This window comes from Lolium rigidum, chromosome 3 (genome assembly GCF_022539505.1).
Source record: "Lolium rigidum isolate FL_2022 chromosome 3, APGP_CSIRO_Lrig_0.1, whole genome shotgun sequence".
Classification (NCBI taxonomy): Eukaryota; Viridiplantae; Streptophyta; class Magnoliopsida; order Poales; family Poaceae; genus Lolium; species Lolium rigidum.
In genome coordinates, this window is record NC_061510.1 from 364,150,582 (window position 1) to 364,172,692 (window position 22,111).

Here is a 22,111-nt window from a genome sequence, read left to right on the forward strand (position 1 = left end):
ATTATTCAATTGACGAATTGAGTTCCACTGGATCTGTACCACAGTTGTAACCCGCGGCCTGTAGATCATCCAAAAACACAGAATCAGATCACCTAGCCTGCAGGCGCGACAAGACCGAGCAGCTATAACATTCCATCCAAAATCATATATAGGAGTAGTACACTAGTACCGCACGACGACCTATACAAACAAAATCTTTCATACTCATGAAACATTGAAGGAAACTAGATATATGTGTAAAAATGGTTTTATTCCTTGATTCAAACAACATGCTTCGATCGGTGCCAGCCAGATACGATCTGCTACCCTCCGTTCCGATCGACGGCGCTGCGTCTCCACCCGGCAGCTGCCGCTCTGGAGTCTGGATGAACCTGAGCCAGACGCCAATACAGGAAACAACCACAGGCTCATGAAAAAAAGTTGGGCCCTGAATGATTGGGAAGCAGAGGGGCAGCTCCCAGCCTGATCATCTCTAGTACCCTTCAATTTGGTACTGGCTCTTCTTGTATATTTTGTTTCTAACAGCGGAATCGAAATGGAAAGAAGCGTTCGTAGATTTTGTTTCTACGAGTACATGGTAACATGCTGACGCCTGCATCTATGCAACAACAACTCAATGTAAATACAGTAGATTAAATCCGGTGGAAGAAGATGCTAAGGCCGCCGTCGCCATGCACTCCCAACCATCCGATAGGCTCCACGAGGTGGAACGACTCCGCATCGGACGATCCAACGATCCTCTCAAACCTGCCACGCAGGTACTCCACCCCTCCGCCGGGCAGCCACCCCGCGCCGGCCGTCACGGCCCAGAGCTTCTCCATCGCCCACCCTTCCGCGTCCGACGGCGCCTCCCGCCTCGTTGCGAACCCCGCGCGCCCGCCGTTGCAGTACACCAGCCACTTGGGCGACTCGAGGAGAGCGCCTCCGCTTCCGGCCCACTCTCGCTGGCACTCCAACACGATCCTGCCGGCGGCGGCGATGTCCGTGCCCGCGAGGCCGGCCGGCAGGTCGAGGACGAGGATCGGCGCCGGCACCGCGGACTCCACGGGCGCCGCGTGCTCGTGAAGGAAGAGGCGGACGCGGCGGTCGCCGGTGGAGGGGAGGAAGAGCGTGCCGCGGACGACGGCGGGGGAGGAGGGCGCCGCCGGGGAGAGGCCCAGCGCAGCGTGGCACGGCTGGAGCGTGGAGGCGAGGAGGCACCGGCCGACGCGGGACCACCACGCCGACCACGCGACATGGCAGCTGCGGGGCGCGGCCTGCTGTTTTTCTCCGCCGCCGTCTTCGCCGACGGGCACGACAGCCGGCGGCATGTGTGCATGTATGTGGGCGCTTGTCTAGGTGAGAGCGCCGCCAGAGGAGTATAAAACGTGGACGCGTAATCTAGGCATGGAGGGGTTCAATTAGGGTTTGAGATCGACGAACCGAGATGATCGAGAGTTCGTTGAGATATATCTGTTCCTGATCTGCATGCATGCAGGCCGATATGGCAGGTAATAACTAACGCGTGACGTGTCCGGCCTTGGCCCCCTAGTCCATATCCAAAGTCCAAACCCATCTCTCGCGTGCCCACTGTCTGGCTTCTTCGTTCACGGCGACGGCCGCCGGCAACACGTTCGCGAACTATATATCGCCGGAGATATCGACCCTGCCAGCGACTGATCCCCGGCGGCGCCCACGTATATGGCCGCCGATTCCATCTTCAGTTATCCTCTCGCCATTTGCCCATTTCCCTTTGTGAGTCTGACAGTGAACATGCCAACCTGTACTTTATCCTCGTTCGCGCACGAAGATATATGAACAATTCACATGATAAAATATGCCGATGTAGCCAACATTTTACACAACAAAATCAACTTCTTGTACAACTCTTCAAATCATGCGCAGCTCAAGAGAATGCAAACTATTAAAAAGCATTTCCATCCCAAGTAACTAGAATCACCCCATCTGAATAAACCGATTTGTGCTACTGTTCTAGTTTTTTTACCTTAAATTTCGAGGCAGACAAGAATAATCTACCCTAATCTGGAGTATTAGGGCTACATGGTTTATGACCCAGTAGCATCAAATCTAATATGATAACGCAAATAGAGTTTGGACAGCGGATAGGCTCAAACGCCGTGCTTGACAAAATTATGGCAATTGTAAACTTTGCAAACAATCCCAAGGTTTCGTCCCTCGTCTCCTTTTCACTTGCGGCATCACCAAAAGAGTTTGGCCAAACATATAAAGTGGTGGCTTGGTCTCACTAATGTCAAATCGGAAGCGTGGCATGAAGTTCAAACCGTCCGAGATTGGTGGATGTCCTTTGTGCAAAAGAATGGTCAATCAAAAAGAGTGATGGCATCGCTTGCTATGATCATGTCGTGGGAGGGGGTGGAAAGAGGGAAACACACGTGTATTCCAAAATTATTCATCCACCGTGGCTATGGTGGTGTCTAATCAAAGACAAAGTGGCTATGTGGTCTTTGGACAGGGCCAAAGCGTTGGGTATCATAATGTCACGAGAGTAGGCTTTGGGTTTTGGGTCTTGGGTCTTGGCTTCTTTCCTTGATCTTTACGATTTGTAACACTCTAAAATTTCTTCTTTTTTAATGAAAATGGTAAATCTTTTTTTTGAAACGGGGGCAAAAGGTTTGCCCCAATCTATTAATTAAGAAGGAGGTTTAGCATGAAAGAGCATGCGGTTACAAACGGTCCGAACCTTATTACAAAAAGATTACTCTCGCGGCATCAAGTTACTCAAGCTCTTAGCTCCCGCTAACACCCAAAGACGGGCCTCACCTCTAATCCTATCGAAGACTACTTGTGTCGGCGCACTCTTAGAGCGGAAGACTCTAGCATTTCTCTCGTTCCAAACCTCCCATGAGACCAACAAGGTGATGGATGACATTGCCTTGCGGTGTGGCATCCCTCTGCCCGCCATGAAATCCCACCAACCTTGCATATCCAAGCCTGTCCATTGTGTGGCGTTGAGGGAGGTGAGCCCCAACCAATCTTTGACGAGGCCCCAAAGGCGGATGGTGAAGCGACAATGGACAAAAAGATGCTCGGTGGACTCCGTACATTGTTTGCAAAGGGGGCAAAGGCCGCAATTAGGCCAACCTCGTTTGGCTAAGCGGTCGGCCGTCCAAATTCTACCTTGGTAGGTAAGCCATGCAAAGAATTTGACCTTGGGTGGCGCCCATGCCTTCCATATCGTCTTGTTCATGGGCGAGGCGGTTGACCAAGAAGTTGTAGCTCATAAGCCGACTTCGCCGTGTAGTTCCCGCTTGGGGTAAGCCTCCAAGTGATGCCGTCTTCCACCTCGGGGTTGAGGTTGATGGTGGAGAGGAGGGACCAAAGGTCGACAAATTGTGAGAAGTGGTCAAAGGAGAAGGAAGCATCCAAACTGATTTTGCTAATCCACGCGTCGCCATTCATAGCATGCGACACCTTCCAATTATTTCTCCTGGACACCGCATATATTAGAGGGGCGACGCCGACCGGCTTTCTACCATGAAGCCAAGGGGCTTGCCAAAAAGGGGTCTTCTTCCCATTTCCCAAGGTAATCGTGGTTGCCGCATAGAAGATCTCCATGTCGTCTTCGGAGCATGGGTTTCCGGAGCCAACCCAAATCTTGGAGGGGTCTTTCCACTCTAGCCAAGGCCAACGCAATCGAAGGAAACTGACTAAGCAACTGACGCTGCCATGTTGGAACCTGAAGGCTGGCTATAGTAAAATTCCAACTAATTGCCATCATTAATAATCACTCATTCATTTGAAGCTGGATTGGGAACCATCAACCTTATGCTCAAAACATGATTCTAAATTTGTGTTACAAGGTCTCTTTGCCCTCATTCGAACTGACATTTGGGCCCAACTGCAACAGATGTCCATACTCCAGATTGGGGTGGATTGTTCTATGTTGCCCGAAAGTTGTGCTAATTGAAGAAAATCTCAAGAGTTCTGGTTGCAAGCTTCTGCCTATTTTGTGTGTCTTTGATATTTATACTTAAATAAACTGAAGAAACAATTCCATGTTACAAATTTTACAAACACACCAATAAAAATCAAATTAATGAACAGAGGAACAAAAGAATTGGAGTACTCATACTTTAGCACTACAATCTTCTTAGAAGCACTACTAGAATCGTCATATGCACACAGAATAGTTTCATGTGCCTAGTTTTGACACAGTATTAGAATGTACACGTCGTACAGTGAGATGCAGTGTCTTCTACAGTGTGACACCATAGGATTAATAGACAACTCATGCTAATAAGATGCATCTTGTGTTTTAGAAGCTCTTCTTAAGAGTGTTTGGTTTGGACAGTTTTGTATGAGTGACCTTCAGAGAAGTTTACAAGGGTACACATAAGTGAGAACAAATTGCATAGGAAAGACTTGTCTTGGTATGTGAGGCCTGCTAAAAAAACCTAGAGAGTTTCCATGATTAAATATTGCAAGCCCAGGGTGGCTGGTGTGTTACATGTACACAAAGCACTTATTGGAGACCGACAATTGTTCAATCTGTATAATGTGTGCCACAAGAATTGACCCAAATCGAGCAAAACACTAGCTCAAAGAATTGACCCAAACGTTACCAAAGCTTCAAATTATGTTTGTTCACAAACCTTATATGGAAATTCAATTAAACATTCCCAGAATGAGCTCTTTTACAATGATTGGCATGAAACTCTCGTTCAGTCTAATTGATTTTTGGTTCCATCTAATGTAATTTTTCATGACCGTTGATTAAATCTATGATTAATTTCCTGTAAGTTCTATAATGATATGACACCGTAAAAGAGCTCCGGACGGACGTTTTAATCAATGTTTAAAAAAACATAATCAGATGGAGGATTGTGAGATGAGCACATCTCGATAGAAAACCACTAGCGCCCGCCGCCGCCACGCAGCAGCCGCCCCGCCGACCCCGCCGCCCCGCAGCCGACGCCGCCGCTCCTCCCCCCGTCGCGAGTCGCCGCCCCGTCGGCCTGTCACGGGGACTCACGGCCCTGACCTCTCCGTCGCCGCCGCGACTCGCCGCCCGTCATAGTCAGCAGCCACCGCGATCCTCGCCTGCAGGATCCGACGCCACTGCCGCAAGGTTTTACCTAATTTTGTTTGACTATTTAAAATTTGGTTCGATTCACGCTTTGAATTATAGCCTGGTTTTCCTTTGCTCTGACCATCAACAATACTCTCAAATTTGTATTGCTGAAAGAGATACACATACCACATTAGATGCATCAGTTTTTCAGTAGAGCTTCTGCATAGAGGAGTTTGAGTACGGTTGTCTCTTTATTTTCTTCTGTGCCAACATTCATAGTATTGGCATTTACATATTCTAGTTTACTATCCGTTATCTACCAAACATGTTCCTGCGTGTGTACCATGATAATTGCATGGTAATGCAAACTAGTTCTGAACTGGATCACAACTTACAAGTGTTGAATTTCCCCAGTTTTTACTGATAACTAAAATATCAGTACACCCTTCACATCATCACAAAGTAAAGTAGTGGACACTGACGGCTAAATTTAGAAGGGCAATCGGTATTTTTTAATGATCATACACGTACACCAAGTTATCTACCCAATCAGTAATCTTGTTAAGCGAAATTGGCACGGAAGTTCACGGTGTGTTTTCTGTCATCATGATGAAACCATCAAACACCTCTTCTTCCAGTGCAGTTTTGCGAGATCTATATGGTCAGTCATCCAAGTAGCGCCTACCCTGTATCCCCCGACTAGTGTGGCAAATGTCTTTGGCAATTGGCTTCACGGTGTTGATTCAAGGTTTAAGTTGCATCTTAGGGTGGGGGCGCTATCAGTTATCTGGGCGCTTTGGCTAAGTAGAAATGACAAGATTTTTAACGATAAAAACTGTTCTTTGTTGCAGGTCATCTACAGATGTACAGGTATTCTCCGTTCGTGGTTACCTCTTCAGCGGGCGGAGAACCGAGATCTATTTACGGAGGTCTGTACACGGTTGGAGGCTACGGCGAGGGATACTTTTTCCCTACATGGGTGGCAGCATAGTCTACGGATTGAAGCTCCACCCTCTCCTTAGGCGTTATATAATTCATCGTCTCGATATGTATTTCGTCTTTTTTCATATACTGTTGGTTCCAGAAACTAGAACAGCTGTGTGCATCCTGGTTATGCAGAGTCTGGATGTAATTGCTTATCACAAGTAATAAAGCATCCTTTATCGAATTTGCTGTCTAGCCTGACAATACTAGTTCTTGTTCTTTGCATGGAAACTGATTTTTCTGGAAAGTTTAAATTTTATGGAAGTACTTGAAATGCTCTTAGTTATGTATATTGAAATTCAATGAAACGTTCCCAGAATACTAAAATTAATAGATTTGGTTTGCTGGACACTGGATTTTTTCAAAAAAGAAACATTCTGTGAAGTTCGAATTTTGATAAAATTTGAGCTTTAGCTGAATTTTAGCATGATTTCAGCATATTTGTTTGCACAATTTCAGTTGTCAGTACTTGAAAAAACTGTTGTCATCATGCAACTGGAACAAGGGAAAACTCATTTACATATTTGCAATTATTGAATGGTCCACCAAACAAAACAAATAGCAAGTTCATATGTAGCTTTAGGCATAATTCCATAATCATGCGCAACTTTGATTTCAAAACGCTTGAAATTCTAATTTTTCTTTTGGGACACCATGCGGTGACGGGTTTGTGGCAAGTTAAGGAGGTGATTGTGTTCAAGAACTACATTGGTTACTTCAAAAATTCCAGAACTGCGATGAAATGTAAGAGTCATCCGAGCATCACAATTAGCGAGAGCACTAGGTTTAGATTTTACTCCACAAGTATATACAAGAGGATATAAACACAGATGTGGACAAGCGTTCTTCTCACAATCAGGGCATGTATCTTATCTTCACCTAAAATTTGGTTACCTCCGACGACCAGCGGAATCGTCCTGAAGATTATGACAAATAGTACGGGTGTGAATTATGTATTATTGTGAATCCACGAGTTGATGCATTTAAACAACGCTATCGTTCATTCTTGAAAACAAATCATGGGTCAGATTCTCCATGTTGAAATAATAGCTTTGCATGCCCCCATTGCCTATTTCCGAAATTGGCCATGTCTGGGCCTATTTAACCTTGAGAATTACCCCTAGGTTTCAAAAATAGGGGATTCAAAACAAGTAGGAATAGTACGTTTACTTGAGTTTTATTCTCTACTCATATATGCAAATTAAAATTTTCTTGAGGACTTTGAGATACCATGATAATTTTAAGATATCTGCTCAATTGCTATTGAGTATAATTTCCCTGATGTGTGTGATAAACATCTTTGCTTTGAAGATGAACTGGGTTGGATCTTGTTTAACAATTAATTTCCTGTTGCAACATATTTGTATTTCTATCATTCAATGACTATGCAGATTGTCTATTATTTGCAATGTCTAGTATGGGTGAAGACCGTGGTTGGATGTATATTAGACATAGAGGGAAGTGTTAATATACGGAGGGGTGGATGCGGAAAACCCCTGATTTTGTGGATCGAGCATTCAGTAGGGACAAATGGTATGATGGCGTGTTGAGCCCATGTAATAGTGGGAACACATGGCCATAACTATGGTAGAAAAGAATCTCTCACCTTTGTAACTTTAGGTTTACACTTGCCCATTTCCAATCGGTTCAACCTCTGCAATGGATATATGTGCACGTTCAATTGTGCGGGGCCACAAAAAAATTGGGCCAAGCCTCTGTGTGGCTTGGTTTCTCGGGCCATAGGGCCTATGGTGCAGAACTTGAAGCGGTTTGCGGTGGAGAAGAGGTTGCTGCTGATGGCTAGTGATGTGTGGAAGCACTATAGCCAACCATATGTCTAGTGGAGGAAATCTGACCGTGGTCTGCTTGCTGCAACTTCATCTTATGGTGGTGCATGAGTTCGAAGCTAGGGCGGCGGCCCTGGTATTTCAACGGCAATGGGCATCTTGTTCGTGTGGATGACGTGGTGGCTGGATCTTCGATTATGTGATGTATAGATCTATGTGTGTTGCAGTCGATGGCGGGACATCATCTTCTAAGACCATGGAGTTTCAAGGGCGGCGGTGGTGGGACGCCTCATCTACATCCAGATCAGATCGATTCAACTCAGCGGGTGGAGGTGCTAAGTCATGCATGGCGGTGGCCCTCTTCACAGATAGAAGGCCATTGTCATTGTAAGACATCACGTTCTGCTCCCTCTCCCCTAACCCTAACCCACCGCCTCCCTCTCCCGCCCCCTCCCGGGCGGCGGCGGAGGCCCCTCCTCCCCCCCGCGCCCCACAGCCACCCGCCGCCCTCAGCCGCTGCCACTGCCGGGGCACCGACCCCGGCGCTAGCCTCGGCCCTGGCCCCCGTGCCTCGGCCCCGGCCATGGCCCCGGTCCCGGCTTGGCTATGGAGGTGGTGGTGGCACCCCCTCCGTCGAATCGACGAGGGGGAGAAGAGGGTTTCCGCGGCGGCGTTCCATGGGAGGTGATGTAGCATCGGTGGAGGAAGCCGGGCGGCGCGGCTAATTTGCCGGGGCCTGAGGCTCTGCGTCGGTATCCATGGAGGATTCGGTGGAGCGGTGGCGGCCTCTGCCCCCGGTAACAGTTCAGCGGCGGTATGCATGATCCGCGTCACTGTCCTCTTCCTTGGTGATCCGGCAGGAGGGATTGGCGGCGTGGGGGCTGCTGATCTTGCTTTGTTTTTGGTGGCGGTCCTCGGGTTTCTCGCATGCGAGGATGAAGATCTTCCGGAGGTCAGTTTCCTTTGATCTGGTTGGAGAGATGAGTTCCGGAAAGCTTCGCTGGCGAATGGAACAGTGCATCTTTTGCCTGCAGTTTGCTGGATCGGGTGGTATTTGGTCGCACGCACCCATGTTTTTATTCCAACCAATTGGTTCCGGAGGGAGCGGCGCGAAGCTCTATTCTGTGTTGACATCAGGTGACTTTTTGGTACATGGTTAAGTCAGAAGAAGGAATATCATGAAGGCCAGATTGGTGGACTGGCTAAAGGAGGTTCGAGTCTCCGTGATGTTGAGGGATCTGTTTGGCGTTCCGGGCTCTGCAGCAGCGGTATGCATGTGGTGTCTGCACTTGTGCAGCGCATCTACTCGCTGGACTTCATCAACGACAAATGAATGTACAATTTATTTCAAGTTTAGATCATATCTTTACTCGCCAATGAATGGGAAATTTATTTTGTGTTCCTACTCATACCCACCTATGGTAGGCTCTCACCGCCTGCATCTCCCTATATATACTCTATTAACAGGCCAACCTTGTGGAGATATACTTGCAGCGAGGCCATCAATCAAAAGCAATGATGCGAAAGCCCAAACTACTCAGTGAAAAACTAATCTTAGTTGCATGTCTAGGAATAATTGGCACGGGGAAATGGAATAACAGTTCTGACATGACAGATTGTTATTCTTTAGAGGGTGCTAGGCCAAGCAAATAAGCGTCAAGCATGTTGAAGAATAGGTTGCCTCGTCTCACTAATACACTAGGTCCAACTCTCAGCCCGCTGCAATCTAGAGCTGCAGGACACCTGACCAAGGATGGGTAATTAAAAGTAAACTTTGGTGCGTTTTTCATGAAAAATACAAGGAGAGGAGCCTAGGGAGCTATAAAAAGTTAGCACGATGGCTCGATATTGTGTTCTAGGCATGGAACATTATCCCACAGTGCTTTTCTGTCGAGATGGGTGAAATCCTCAAGCTCGCTGCTCTCTTCTGAAAGTATACGTTTTTGTGTGGAGGAGGATGCTTGTCACGTACATGGTGACACGGAGTTTGTACATGTGAACCCAATTTTTTTTTTCCGAAAAGAGTGTCGCCCTCGGAAAATGCCGAGAACATGAGAAGCATCATCCTCCACACAATCATGGACACGCCGACACTTCATGTCACCATATTTCTTTCTTACCGGTTAGTTATTCACACCACGAACAGTTCTACGTACCAGCCAGTGAGCAACACAACACAAACAACGGAAACGAAAAAGCTACATCGTGCTTTTAAGCCTCTAGCAGCGAAGCTCACGGCACCCGCGGCAACACCTACAGCCTAGCCACGTAGCCTGGCCTGCGCGCACCCGAGCTGGGCGGTGCGCCGCCACGCCACCTGCGTGTAAGTGCCGTACTGTTTCCCGGCGACGCAGCTGTTATTGGCGTGGGTGTAGTACCGCCCCTGGTCCACCCACGACGCCACCACCTCGCCTGCCCCTAGTTCACGCCGTAGGGGCTCGCGGCCATGACGCCATGTCTGCGAACGCACAGTTCTTCTGCAGCTGCTGCTGGGACGTGGTTGAAGCCGCCGCTGCCAGGTCGGCGCTCCACCGCAGTGCCACCAAATGGACAAGCACCACAACGAGATTGGAATTAAGGCATCAATCAGCACATGATGACCCGCTTGCATGTTGTTCCTCAAATTCTCCACATGTGAGTACATTTTACGTTCGATGAACTAGACGTACAGTCCTCGTGAAACATATACAAGTAGACACTGCATTTGGAATCGTTCGGTGTAATCTAAGATACTTTTGTCTAGTCAGAAAATACATGATGTGTGTGTGTGGATGGTGTATGACTCAATCCTAACTGACAAATGAATGGGAAATTTATTTCTTTTTTTTGCGGGCAAGTGTAAACCATATGTTTACTCGTCAATGAATGGGCAATTTATTTTGTGTTCCTACTCACACCCACCGGTAGGCTCTCACAACTTCTAGCATCTCCCGTTATATATACGCATGTACAACCCAACCTTGTAGAGATATACACCTTGCAAAGAGACCATCAATCAAAAGCAATGATGTGAAAGCCCCATGTAATCAGTGAAAAACTAATCTTAGTTGCATGTCTAGGAGTGATCGGCGCCGGGAAAGCGGATGGAAGTGTTCCAATGCAAGATAGTTATTCCTCAAAAGGTGCTACGCCAAGTGTAACGATCCTACTAATGGCAACACGCACCGCCAACACATGTGGGCTTACCGTGCTTGCGAAATTTCAACCTCCTGGATCTACCACCATCAAGTCAACGAGTACTTTCCACCGTGTTCCTTGCAATAGACTAAACACTGTCCACCTATGTTGACGGTGCAGGTGGAATCATGACGAATCAGCCAATTGACACGGATTTTACAGCACGCAAGGTGATGGAGGTGCAACCTTCAATCGTCACCGAGACCGTGCCCGAATTCTCACCGCCGCCTCCACCCGCTGCTGAACAACGAGACGCTGTATACCACCGCTCCTAGAACCGAGAGAGATTAGGGATTTTACAGGAGATCTCAACCTAACCTTCTTGAACTTGAACGGACTCCAGAATCGAAGCAATAGCTTCCATGATTCACCTAGAGGGAAAAAGATTTGCATGCTTAGGTGCTTCTTTCAAGCCATATAAAGATTTGGGCCTGTGGAGTTTTCACCTAAGCATGCACGATAACTCAAGTGCCCAAGGGCCTGAAGAGGTCCATGCTGCGCCGCGCGAGAACTCAAGTGCCCAAGTGCCTGAAGAGGACGGCGATAGCAGGCTGCCGCCACCGCCGTGGCAGAGCCAACGGCGACGGTGGCGTGGAGAATCCTTGGATGAAGATTTTTCTGGCTAGATCTAAACGCCTCCGGAGTCGCCTTTCCGTGCAACCCGGGAGGCAGTTTCCCTTCTCACATACTCAAGCTCTGCCAGGTTTTCTCTCTAGGTGAATCGTGGAAGCTATTGCTTCGATATGCTAAAGCCAGAAGGGAGGATGATCAAGCTAGTGCATGTTCGTAGAAAGGTTAATGAGGTAGCTCATAATCTTGTCAAGGTTGGGCCTGTGGAGTTTTTTAGAGGTGTTATGCAAGATTGTGTACCGTTCTGCGTGACTGGACTAGTATTGCAACACTATTCGAACAGTTTGCCTTCCTAATTAATACACAGCTCATCCTTAAAAAAATCATTAGTACTACATTTTATGGTCGTTTCTCTTTTTGCGCATATGACTTTGTTCAGACATCATAAGAGACCATTATAACTACGAGGGCATAACCATATTATACATGTCATACTCCTCTCTAATGGTCATGATCTTCTAGTGGATCAGAACATCTTGAATAAGACATCGTGTGGACAACTAAACATATGGGTCTGAACTTCTGAATCACCTCCACATGAAACCTCAAAGGAAATTCTCCGGAGTTAATGGCACCCGTGGTCACAGAACTTGTCATGCATGTGCAGTTAAGTCACATATGTTGCAAAGCAAACTAATAGTCACGCAACTTGCAAACGTGTGCACCCTAGGTCAAAAATCGGTTTAATGTCTGGTTTTTAACAAAAACCGGTCACGCGTGGGCACGTGAGGTACGCGGGTCAGTCAAGATTTACACAAGCCCCTAATTTTCTCTTCTCTGTACCCGTTTATTTCATTCAAGCCTTTACCTTGCGGGTCGTTTTGGCTGCTCCGCGGCAGCGATGGAGGAGGTGGCCGCTTAGCGGCGAGCTCGTCGTGGACACCAGTGAAGACGATGCTGGCTGATGACCTTCCTCGTCTCAGGCTGGATTGGAAGGAGAGGCCGCTGCATGGTAAGATTAATTCCTCCCCAATAGCTAGGGTTTGGGCTTCTGTCGCAGCTGGTTGGCTTTGATTATGTCACTGCTGCTCATAGTAGATGTAGGATATTGTTAGGGGAGTACACTTGGTATTTTGTTTTCATCTCAATCCACTATCTAACTAAGTTATTATATCCACCTCATCGCACATTAATCAAAAAACAGTGAGGATAGATCTAGATCCTCAACACCAAGAAAATTTTATGGTTCACATTCTGGGACATGAGGTAAAGAAAATACTAGTTCATTTGATTAATTGACTATCTGAATTTTAATTGGATTAACTGGCTATCTGATTGTTCTATGTTGATAAATAGGGAGCAGGACAAGGAATTCCTTTGATTATGGAGGAAATGCCCGAATAAAGTTCTTTTGTAGTAGAACATAGAGCATATATACCTGTAGCAAGAGGACCACTTGCCAGTACATCCGGAAGAGCACTAGGAGCTATAGGATGAAGAGGAGCAAGTATGATCAGTCACATATAAGAAATTTGCTTTGAGACTTGCAGAAACTAATTATTATGACAACTTATTGTACAGAAGCAAGGGGAGCAAAAGTTGCAACAGGAGCAAGGGGAGCAAGAGGATCTGGAAGAGCTAGTACAACGGGAAGAAAAAGATCACAAGACAAAGAAAACCAAGAGGAGTTCCAGTCAACACAAGGAGCTCCAGGATATGAGGAATGAGGAACTGCAATTTTGCTATTTGTTCATAAAACTGAATATACTTGTATATTGATGATATGCATGAAACATGTTTATTCAACACAATTGTTCCCAGGCTGTTAAATGCCTTTTTTATTTGCTGTCAAACATGACTAAACTGAATTGCAACAAACAGAGAAGAGAAAATTAGGGGAGGGGGGATGTAAATTTTGACTGACCCGTGCACCTCACGTGCCTAGCGCGTGACCATTTTTTTGTCAAAAATCGGACATCAAAACGTTTTGTGACATGGGGTGCACTCATTCGCAATTTGTATGACCGGTTAGTTCGTTTTGCAACATGTGTAACTTAAGTGCACATGTGAGCCAAGTTGTATGACCGCGGGTGCCATTAACTCCAATATTGCAGTACCGAAATTTTGGTCCATGCCCCCTCTAGCTTGATGCCTCAGCATCGTCGCCGACAGGGTTGCCGGAGCACGACGATGCACCAAAATCCCGGGCCTCCAAATCCCCTCAATCTCATCGAACATGCTGTTGTGCAGGCTGCCTCCTTACATTTCTTCTTGGTGCGCAGCAATGCACACACCCGGTCATCGCGAAGAGGCTTGAAGAACTCCTCCACTATGCAAAACAACGTTTCTTACTCATGCCACGCAGACACGATAGACTTCGTCCCCACCATATGCTCCAATAGATCCTCCTCCTGCACGTCGTCTACCTCATCTGCTGAGTTAACACCCGACATCGTGAAATGAGTGTCAGGAGTCGCTGGAGGATGCTCCTCATCCGAATCTAACCCCACATGTTTGATGACCAGGGGCGGAGCTATCATGTACTTAATGGTGTCAAATGTCACCAATGAAGTTCTACTATTCTCCTTCCAAAATGAAGCACTGCTCTTATAATACAAAATGACACCGGTAAATTTTGAGGAATGGCACCAATGGTTTATTTTTCTAGCTTGGCCACTGTTGATGACACTACCCCAGCACCCTTCCGCGAGGATTGCTCCTACTCTGAATCAGACGTCACGAAATCGAGGTAACCGAGAGTAGTTTCCTAGGGAGACATGTTTTCGATGTGAGAGATCTCAATAGGTTAGAACATTTTGTGTGGTATTTTATAGGCGAGGGTAAACGACATAAACATCATAAGAATTCACATTACGGTTCATTTCATCAAAAAGACGGAAATATATTTAGTCTGAGAGAAGCGGCAACACACACTACTAATATTTTCCACCGCTCTGAGATGGCACGAAGGAACAGCAACGCTTGACATATGAGAATCTTAGCAAATAAATTTCACACAATTACCGTATAAAAATCGTGTGCGATAATATTGATATACGCTAACGATCTAATTTTCCACGGTGCAATGAGTTAGTCATGTTCCTTAATTGTCTTTTGTGTGCGATGTGCAGGCGAAGGAGCGCGCCTGGGCTGCGGGGTGACGATCGATTTTGTGGCCCGTAAGCAATCTTCCGCACAACACACAATTATTCATTTTATGTGTGATGGAGGGCCTTAAAAGGATGTAACAGTGGATCCTCCATCCGAAAATGGTAGAAGACGTGTGGGTACAATTTGTTTTTGGATTGTCCATTTGACCAGATCAATATCGGGATGTTACTTCACCAAGGGCTACTGCACAAAAATATTTACTATTAGTAAATTATTGTCAGCATTGTGACTTTCTAATCGCGAAATACATTACATACAAAACTCAACTACTGACGTATGCCCAGTTTGAGATAATTGACTAATGTGAAGTACCGCGTCATGTGATGCCGCTGGAGCAACAAATCAAAATTAACTTGTTATTATTTACATTTAAAAAAAAGGTCAAGTAGCTAGTAGGAATAGCTTGAACTCCATCAGACCACGTCCTTGCGAAGTGACAATACCGAGTAGAACTCATGCCAAGTTGCCATACCATCTTTTACTCACGTTTTATAATTTTCTATGATTTTCACAAACTAGGCTGCTATATGTGTGAAACCATCAGCACGAAAACGGTCATATAAAACAAACAAGAGATAGGGTTTTTGGGATGGAGTAGCACAGCTCAAACCGGCCGGCCTCCTCAATCTATTTATATCAACATGTCTTGCGTTACAAGTACAGAGATAAGCATAACGTAACAACCTAACAGACTAGTTAGGATTCGAGCTTATCTAGCTACAAACTACGTTACAAGTTATGTTACGTTTAATACCCTCCCTCAATCTCAGCCACTTTCAATAAGGTTGAGATTGCGTCGACAAGCCTGAAACGCTGGCAATGGGAGAGGCTTCGTGAAGATATCAGCTATCTGATCCTTTGATGAAATGAACCGGATCTGTAAAAGCTTCTTGGACACTCTCTCTCGAACAAAATGGAAATCCACTTCAATGTGTTTTGTTCGAGCGTGAAACACAGGATTGGATGATAGGTAAGTCGCTCCAAGATTGTCACACCATAGAACAGGAGGACGACGCAGGTTAACTCCAATTTCCTGGAGAACAGACTGAATCCATATCAACTCAGCCGTGGCGTTGGCAAGGGCTTTGTACTCTGATTCAGTGCTGGACCTGGACACGGTGGCTTGCTTACGCGCACTCCAGGCGATCAAGTTCCCACCAAAGAAGAGAGCATAGCCCCCGGTTGATCGCCGATCATCAGAATCACCAGCCCAATCAGCGTCCGAAAAAGCAGAAAGCAACATATCTGTCGCAGGACGAATGTGCAACCCATGATGACCAGTCAGCTTGATATACCTTAAGATCCGTTTGACAGCAGCCCAGTGAGAATCATGCGGATCATGAAGAAATTGACAAACCCGATTAACTGCATAAGATAAATCTGGTCGAGTAATTGTGAGATACTGTAACCCGCCCACAATGCTGCGATACCGAGTAGCTTCATCAGACAACAGTGAAACACCAGACGATGAACTCAGAGGATCACTTGCTGACATAGGCGTGGTTGCTGGCTGACATTTGAGCATGCCTGCCCGTTGTAATAGTTCAAACGCATATTTGCGTTGAGTCAGAACAAGTCCTCCTGACGGCTGCTGAACCACCTCAATTCCAAGGAAAAAATGCAGAGGACCAAGATCTTTTACTGCAAATTCTGACCGAAGACTAGCAACTAGATGACTGCTGGCTGATGCTGAGGAGCTAACCACAATTATATCATCCACATAAATGAGTAGATAGACTGTAACAGTAGTACTCTGAAGAATGAATAGAGAAGTGTCAGCTGCTGATGCCTTGAACCCCAGTTTGCCAAGAACAGTTGACAATCGGGCATGCCAGGCCCGTGGAGCTTGTTTGAGTCCATAGATGGCTTTCACTAGCCTACACAAGTGACTCGGATTGCTTGCATCTTCAAAGCCCGGAGGCTGCCTCATATACACTTCTTCATCTAGGACACCATTAAGGAAAGCATTTTGGATGTCTAACTGACGAAGATGCCACTTCTGAGAGACAGCAAGAGAGAGCAACAATCTGATGGTGGTTGGCTTTACGACAGGACTGAAAGTGTCAGCATAATCCACACCGTACCGTTGTTTAAACCCTTTGGCGACCAATCTCGCTTTGTATCTTTCAACTGTGCCATCTGCTCGATGCTTCACCTTAAATACCCACTTGGAGTCAATGACATTGAGACCAGGGCGACGAGGAACTAGTCGCCATGTGCCATTCTTTTGCAGTGCATCGAATTCTTGACGCATTGCTTCACTCCATTGAGGACTTGTCATTGCATGGTGAAGATCTTTGGGAACAGAATCAGCCGCAGCCTGAGTGAAACAGGTGGTCATCCACGCCACCGTTCCATCTGTACGCTTGCGAGGACGCCGTATACCGTGCTGCAGTCGTGTTGTAACACCTCGAGGAGCTGCCGCTGGAGCAGGCTCTGTTGATGCAGAGACACCAGGGGAGTCTGTGCCTGGCGATGTGTCGTGAGTCGTGTGCGACGGCTCAGCAGACGGAGACGATGGGCTCCGTGCGGGACTGGGCTGCATGGCCTCAGGGTCGTCGTTTGCATGGTGATCGACGTGACCGTCGCCCGACTCTGCATGGTTTACGTGATCAACATCAGTAGTGGCTTGATCATCTGGAACCTCTTCAAGTCGTGCCCCTCTTCCAACGCCTGCACCATGATTAGGAAGCAAAAGTGGAGAATATGCAATATCATTCAGTTGGTCACGTGTTGGTGTGGATTTATGTAAGGTGGACTCCGAGGAGAGTGTAGGAAGATTGGAGAAGGGGAACACGTTTTCATCGAAAATAACATCTCTGGAGATATACACCCGGTTAGTTGGCACATGTAAACACTTGTACCCTCTATGAAGTGGACTGTAGCCGAGGAAAACGCATTTCTTGGATCGAAACTCTAGTTTCTTATTGTTGTAAGGACGAAGGTGAGGCCAACAGGCACACCCGAAAACCTTTAGGAATGTGTAGTCGGGTTTTTCTCCAAGGAGCCTCTCTAGAGGAGTTTGCATATTGATGACACGACTCGGAGTTCGATTTATAAGGAAGCTAGCCGTGATAAAAGCGTCACTCCAAAATCGAAAAGGCATTGAGGCATGAGCAAGCAATGTGAGACCTGTTTCGACTAGATGTCTATGCTTGCGCTCGGCACGACCGTTTTGTTGATGTGTATGGGGGCATGAGACTCTATGTGAGATGCCTATGTCATCAAAGAATTTATTTAACTTGAGATATTCACCTCCCCAATCTGATTGCACATGAATAATTTTGTGATTCAATAGTCGTTCAACATGTTTTTGAAAGGCAAGGAAAATATGAAACACATCTGACTTGTGCTTGAGGAGATATATCCAAGTAAAACGAGAATAACCATCAATGAAACTAACATAGTAGCTATGACCACTAGTGGATGTTTGGGCAGGGCCCCACACATCTGAATAAATAAACTCAAGAGGTTTGGAGATTACACGATCGGAATTTGAGAAAGGCAATTGATGACTTTTGCCTTGTTGGCAAGAATCACAGATTACATTATTTGTGGAACCATCTAATGGCAATTTATTCCTATGAAGAACATGTCGAACTATGGGTGTTGCTGGATGGCCTAAACGCGCATGCCACTTCTCCCGTGACACTTTGAGACCGCTGAAAACTTGTTTAATGAAAGGATCATCAATGCGATACAGGCCACCATGGACGCCTCCTCTAAGTAGAATTTCCCTCGTGACTCGATCCTTAACAAAAAAATACCAAGGATGGAATTCAAAGAAGACGTTATTATCTCTTGTAAATTTGGGAACAGACAAAAGATTTCTAGTGACAGACGGGACATGAAGAACATCACGAAGTTGTAAGGATCGAGTAGAATTTGGAATTGTGGAGTGACCAACATGATGAATATGCATACCTGAACCATCCGCTGTATGCACCTTGTCCTTTCCTCCATAGCGCTCCTTCACAGAGAGCTTGTCGAGCTCGGAGGTGAGGTGGTCGGTGGCACCTGAATCAGCATACCACCCTGGATCGACGGTGTAAGATGGAGTGTGTCCACCAGCTTGATTGGTGTGGGTTCCACCATTGCCACCGTGGGTGGCTGCAGCAGCTTGGCGTCCTTGAGGCTGACGACCGTCGTTGCCGACGCCAAGGAAATCTTTCTTGAAGCGCTTGAAGCATCTGGAGGCGATGTGACCAACTTTGCCGCAGAGCTGGCACAGCGGGCGGGTGCGCTCGGACTGCTCGTACTGCTGCTGCTGGCCACCACCATCACGCACAAAGTTGGGCGTGGGAAGCATCGAAGGTGGCGGAGAGACAGGCTTGAAGAAGCTCCTGTCCTGTTGGCGAGGCCCACCACGCCCGCCAAGGTTGGCGTGGATGGTGTCGTTGCGAAGCTCGGCCTTGCGCGTCTCAACGCGCTGCTCGGTGTTGAGGAGTTGCGCATACACGTCGCGCACTGGCATTGGCACGGGGGATGCCGATACACGATCGACGAAGGGGTCGTAGTCCTGATCCAGTCCGTTCAGCAGGAACGAGATGAATTCCTCGGGGCGCAGAGGTTGCCCGATGGATGTGAGGGTGTCGGAGAGAGACTTGATGCGGTTGAAGTACGCCGATGCCGGCGCATCCAGCTTCTTGGTCGCCTGGAGCTGAGCACGTAGCTGCATGACCCTCGCAGTGGACTGGCTGGCGAAGCTGCCAGCGAGAGTGCTCCACGCCTCCTCGGCGGTGGTAGCCGGGACGACGACGCCAAACACCTCGCGGGGTGAGCGATGACAGGAAAGCTGTCGGGATGGCCTGATCCTGCTTGTACCAGGCCGTGTACTCAGGATTTGGGATCTTTGCCGGAGCTCCGGCTTCCCCCGCCTGAGGATTGGCGATCTCTGCCGGTGGTGCGGCAACGCCAGGGGTGATGAAAGACATGAGTCCATGGCTGCGAAGCAGAGGAAGGATCTGCGCGCGCCAGAACATATAGTTGTCCTCGTTGAGCTTCACCGTGATGAGATTGGTGAGGCTGATCGGTGCGGCTCCAGTTGATGAAGAAGCCATCGTCGCGTGTTGATGAAGGACGATCGAGGCAGCGTCGGGAAGCATGGACTATGCAGGCGACGGCGGCGCGTGGGGTGAACCTTCGTGGCTCTGATACCATATAAAACAAACAAGAGATAGGGTTTTTGGGATGGAGTAGCACAGCTCAAACCGGCCGGCCTCCTCAATCTATTTATATCAACATGTCTTGCGTTACAAGTACAGAGATAAGCATAACGTAACAACCTAACAGACTAGTTAGGATTCGAGCTTATCTAGCTACAAACTACGTTACAAGTTATGTTACGTTTAATAGGTCATGCTGCTTAATATACTTGGTTCTAGGATCAAATATATTGTATATTTAGAAAAGGTAATAATTTAGAAAATGGAATGAAAAGGTGATAATTTAGAAATAAATGGTTTAAAAACTGAAAATAGGGAGTTAATGCAGGAAACTAAGGAGGTTGAGGAAACCTGAACATAATGCATGAACATACGGAGTAATAAAAGGTTGACACATTTATTGTTTGCCCGTGGATGTTTCTCATTACATGTAAGTTCTATGTTATTTCTTCTCCTAGAACATTTCTCCAAGATCACTTGTTTATTTTTAGAATATTTCTCATTGTGTAAATTTTTAAGACTGAATGACTCTCAAAGAAATGTAGCTGGAGAGAGAAGAGAAAAGGGGAAAATGAGAGCTGCCCCGGCCTGCACATTAGGTGGTGTGCTATATAGTCGGCCAGATAGGTTCCTCTCCCAATTTCTCTAACTACTACTACCTTCGTTCTAATTAATTAACAATCTTTGTCTAAATATGGATATATCTAGACATATTTTAACGTGTAGATAGATCAGTATCTAGACAAGTAGCGTACGTATCAAGTTACGGGTAGTTAAAGATTTTTTCTAACTACTACTACTACCCGGTTGGACAATTTTTAGAATCTCCAAATTCGAAAAGAGTAAAAAGTTACGGGCAGTTAAAGATTTTTTGCTGCAAAATACAAAAAAAGAAAAAAAAAATATGTGGCGCACCAAGTGCGCATGCGCCACAGAATTAACGTCCGAAATTTGAAATTTCTGGCGCCCACTTCTCCTTCTCTCCTCCATTTCTTCCCTTCTCCACTTCTCCCCTTCTCCACTTCTCCTCTTCTCCTCCTCTATTCCTCTTCTCTTCCTCTTCTCTTCCTCTCCTCCACTTCTCCACTTCTCCTCTCTCCTCTCCTCCACCGGCGACCAACTCCGGCGACCTACTCCGGCGACCTCCACCGGCGACCACGACCAACACCTCCTCCGGCGACCACCTCCTCCACAACAACCACCTTCTCCTCCTCCTCCGGCGACAACCACCACCACCACCTCCTCCTCCTCCTCCTCTACCACCACCACCTCCTCCTCCTCTACCACCACCACCACCACCACCTCCACCTCCACCTCCACCTCCTCCCATTCCACCACCACCACCACCACCACCTCCACCTCCACCTCCACCTCCACCTCCTCCTATTCCACCACCACCTCCTCCGGCCGGCCTCATCCTCCACCCACCCACCCCATCCACCCACCCATCCCACCCACGCAACCAACCACCCACCTCCGGCGACCTTCCAGAAAAATTAAAAAAAAAATCGGCGGCCCCAGATCTAGATCATCTAGATCTAGATCTGGCCGCCACTTTTTTTGAAAATTTAAAAACAATTCTGTGGCGCACCGACGGTGGTGCGCCACAGAAATAAGACTTTCTATTTCTGTGGCGCACCACCGCCCGGTGCGCCACAGAATTCTTATTTTTGTGGCGAGAATTCTGTGGCGCACCACCCATGCGCCACAGAATGTCTTTTTGGTGCGCCACTGATGAGGCTTTTCCTACTAGTGCGTTCGGAGATGGCGGAGGCGAGGTGCCAGCTTAGGTATACTTCTATGTTGTTGTAGATGTAGTGCCCTTGTGGAGTATTGGAGAAGGTTGTCGGACCTCATCGGCCAGATTGGGCGCTTCCTCTGCTCGTTGTTCTTCTTTGTCTTGCGATGGGAGTTGTGGCAGAAGAAAAGGATGGAGCAAGGCACCGCCACAAATAAGGTTGTATTCTTGTTCTTTTGGAGGCTGGTTGCTCTGGCACTCTCCCATGGAGCAGAGTGGTCGCCGGTGATGCTCCTCGTTAAGCCTTCAAGGTGAAGGACGCAAGAGAGTAGCAGATCTAGTGAGGTCTTCTTCAATAAACGGGCTAGTTTGATCTTTCTCCTCATCTGGAGCGAGCACTATCGTACTTCCTCTCTTCCAGGCCTGTCGTAGTGGCGAGGAGGTGTAGTGGTGTGGTGTGGCGATCTGCAGATTTGGAGGGGGTCGG

General features: G+C 47.2%; 1 protein-coding gene across 1 annotated transcript; it reads left to right on the top strand.

Annotated features, from left to right (window-relative positions):
- Positions 1 to 431: 431 nt before the first annotated feature.
- LOC124697338 lies at positions 432 to 13,277 on the top strand. Its single transcript, XM_047229944.1, has 5 exons — positions 432 to 475; positions 629 to 1,318; positions 1,478 to 1,490; positions 12,412 to 12,562; positions 13,132 to 13,277. The coding sequence occupies exons 1-5, from the start codon at positions 432 to 434 to the stop codon at positions 13,275 to 13,277; spliced, it is 1,044 nt and encodes a 347-aa protein (XP_047085900.1).
- The last annotated feature ends 8,834 nt before the right edge of the window (positions 13,278 to 22,111 follow it).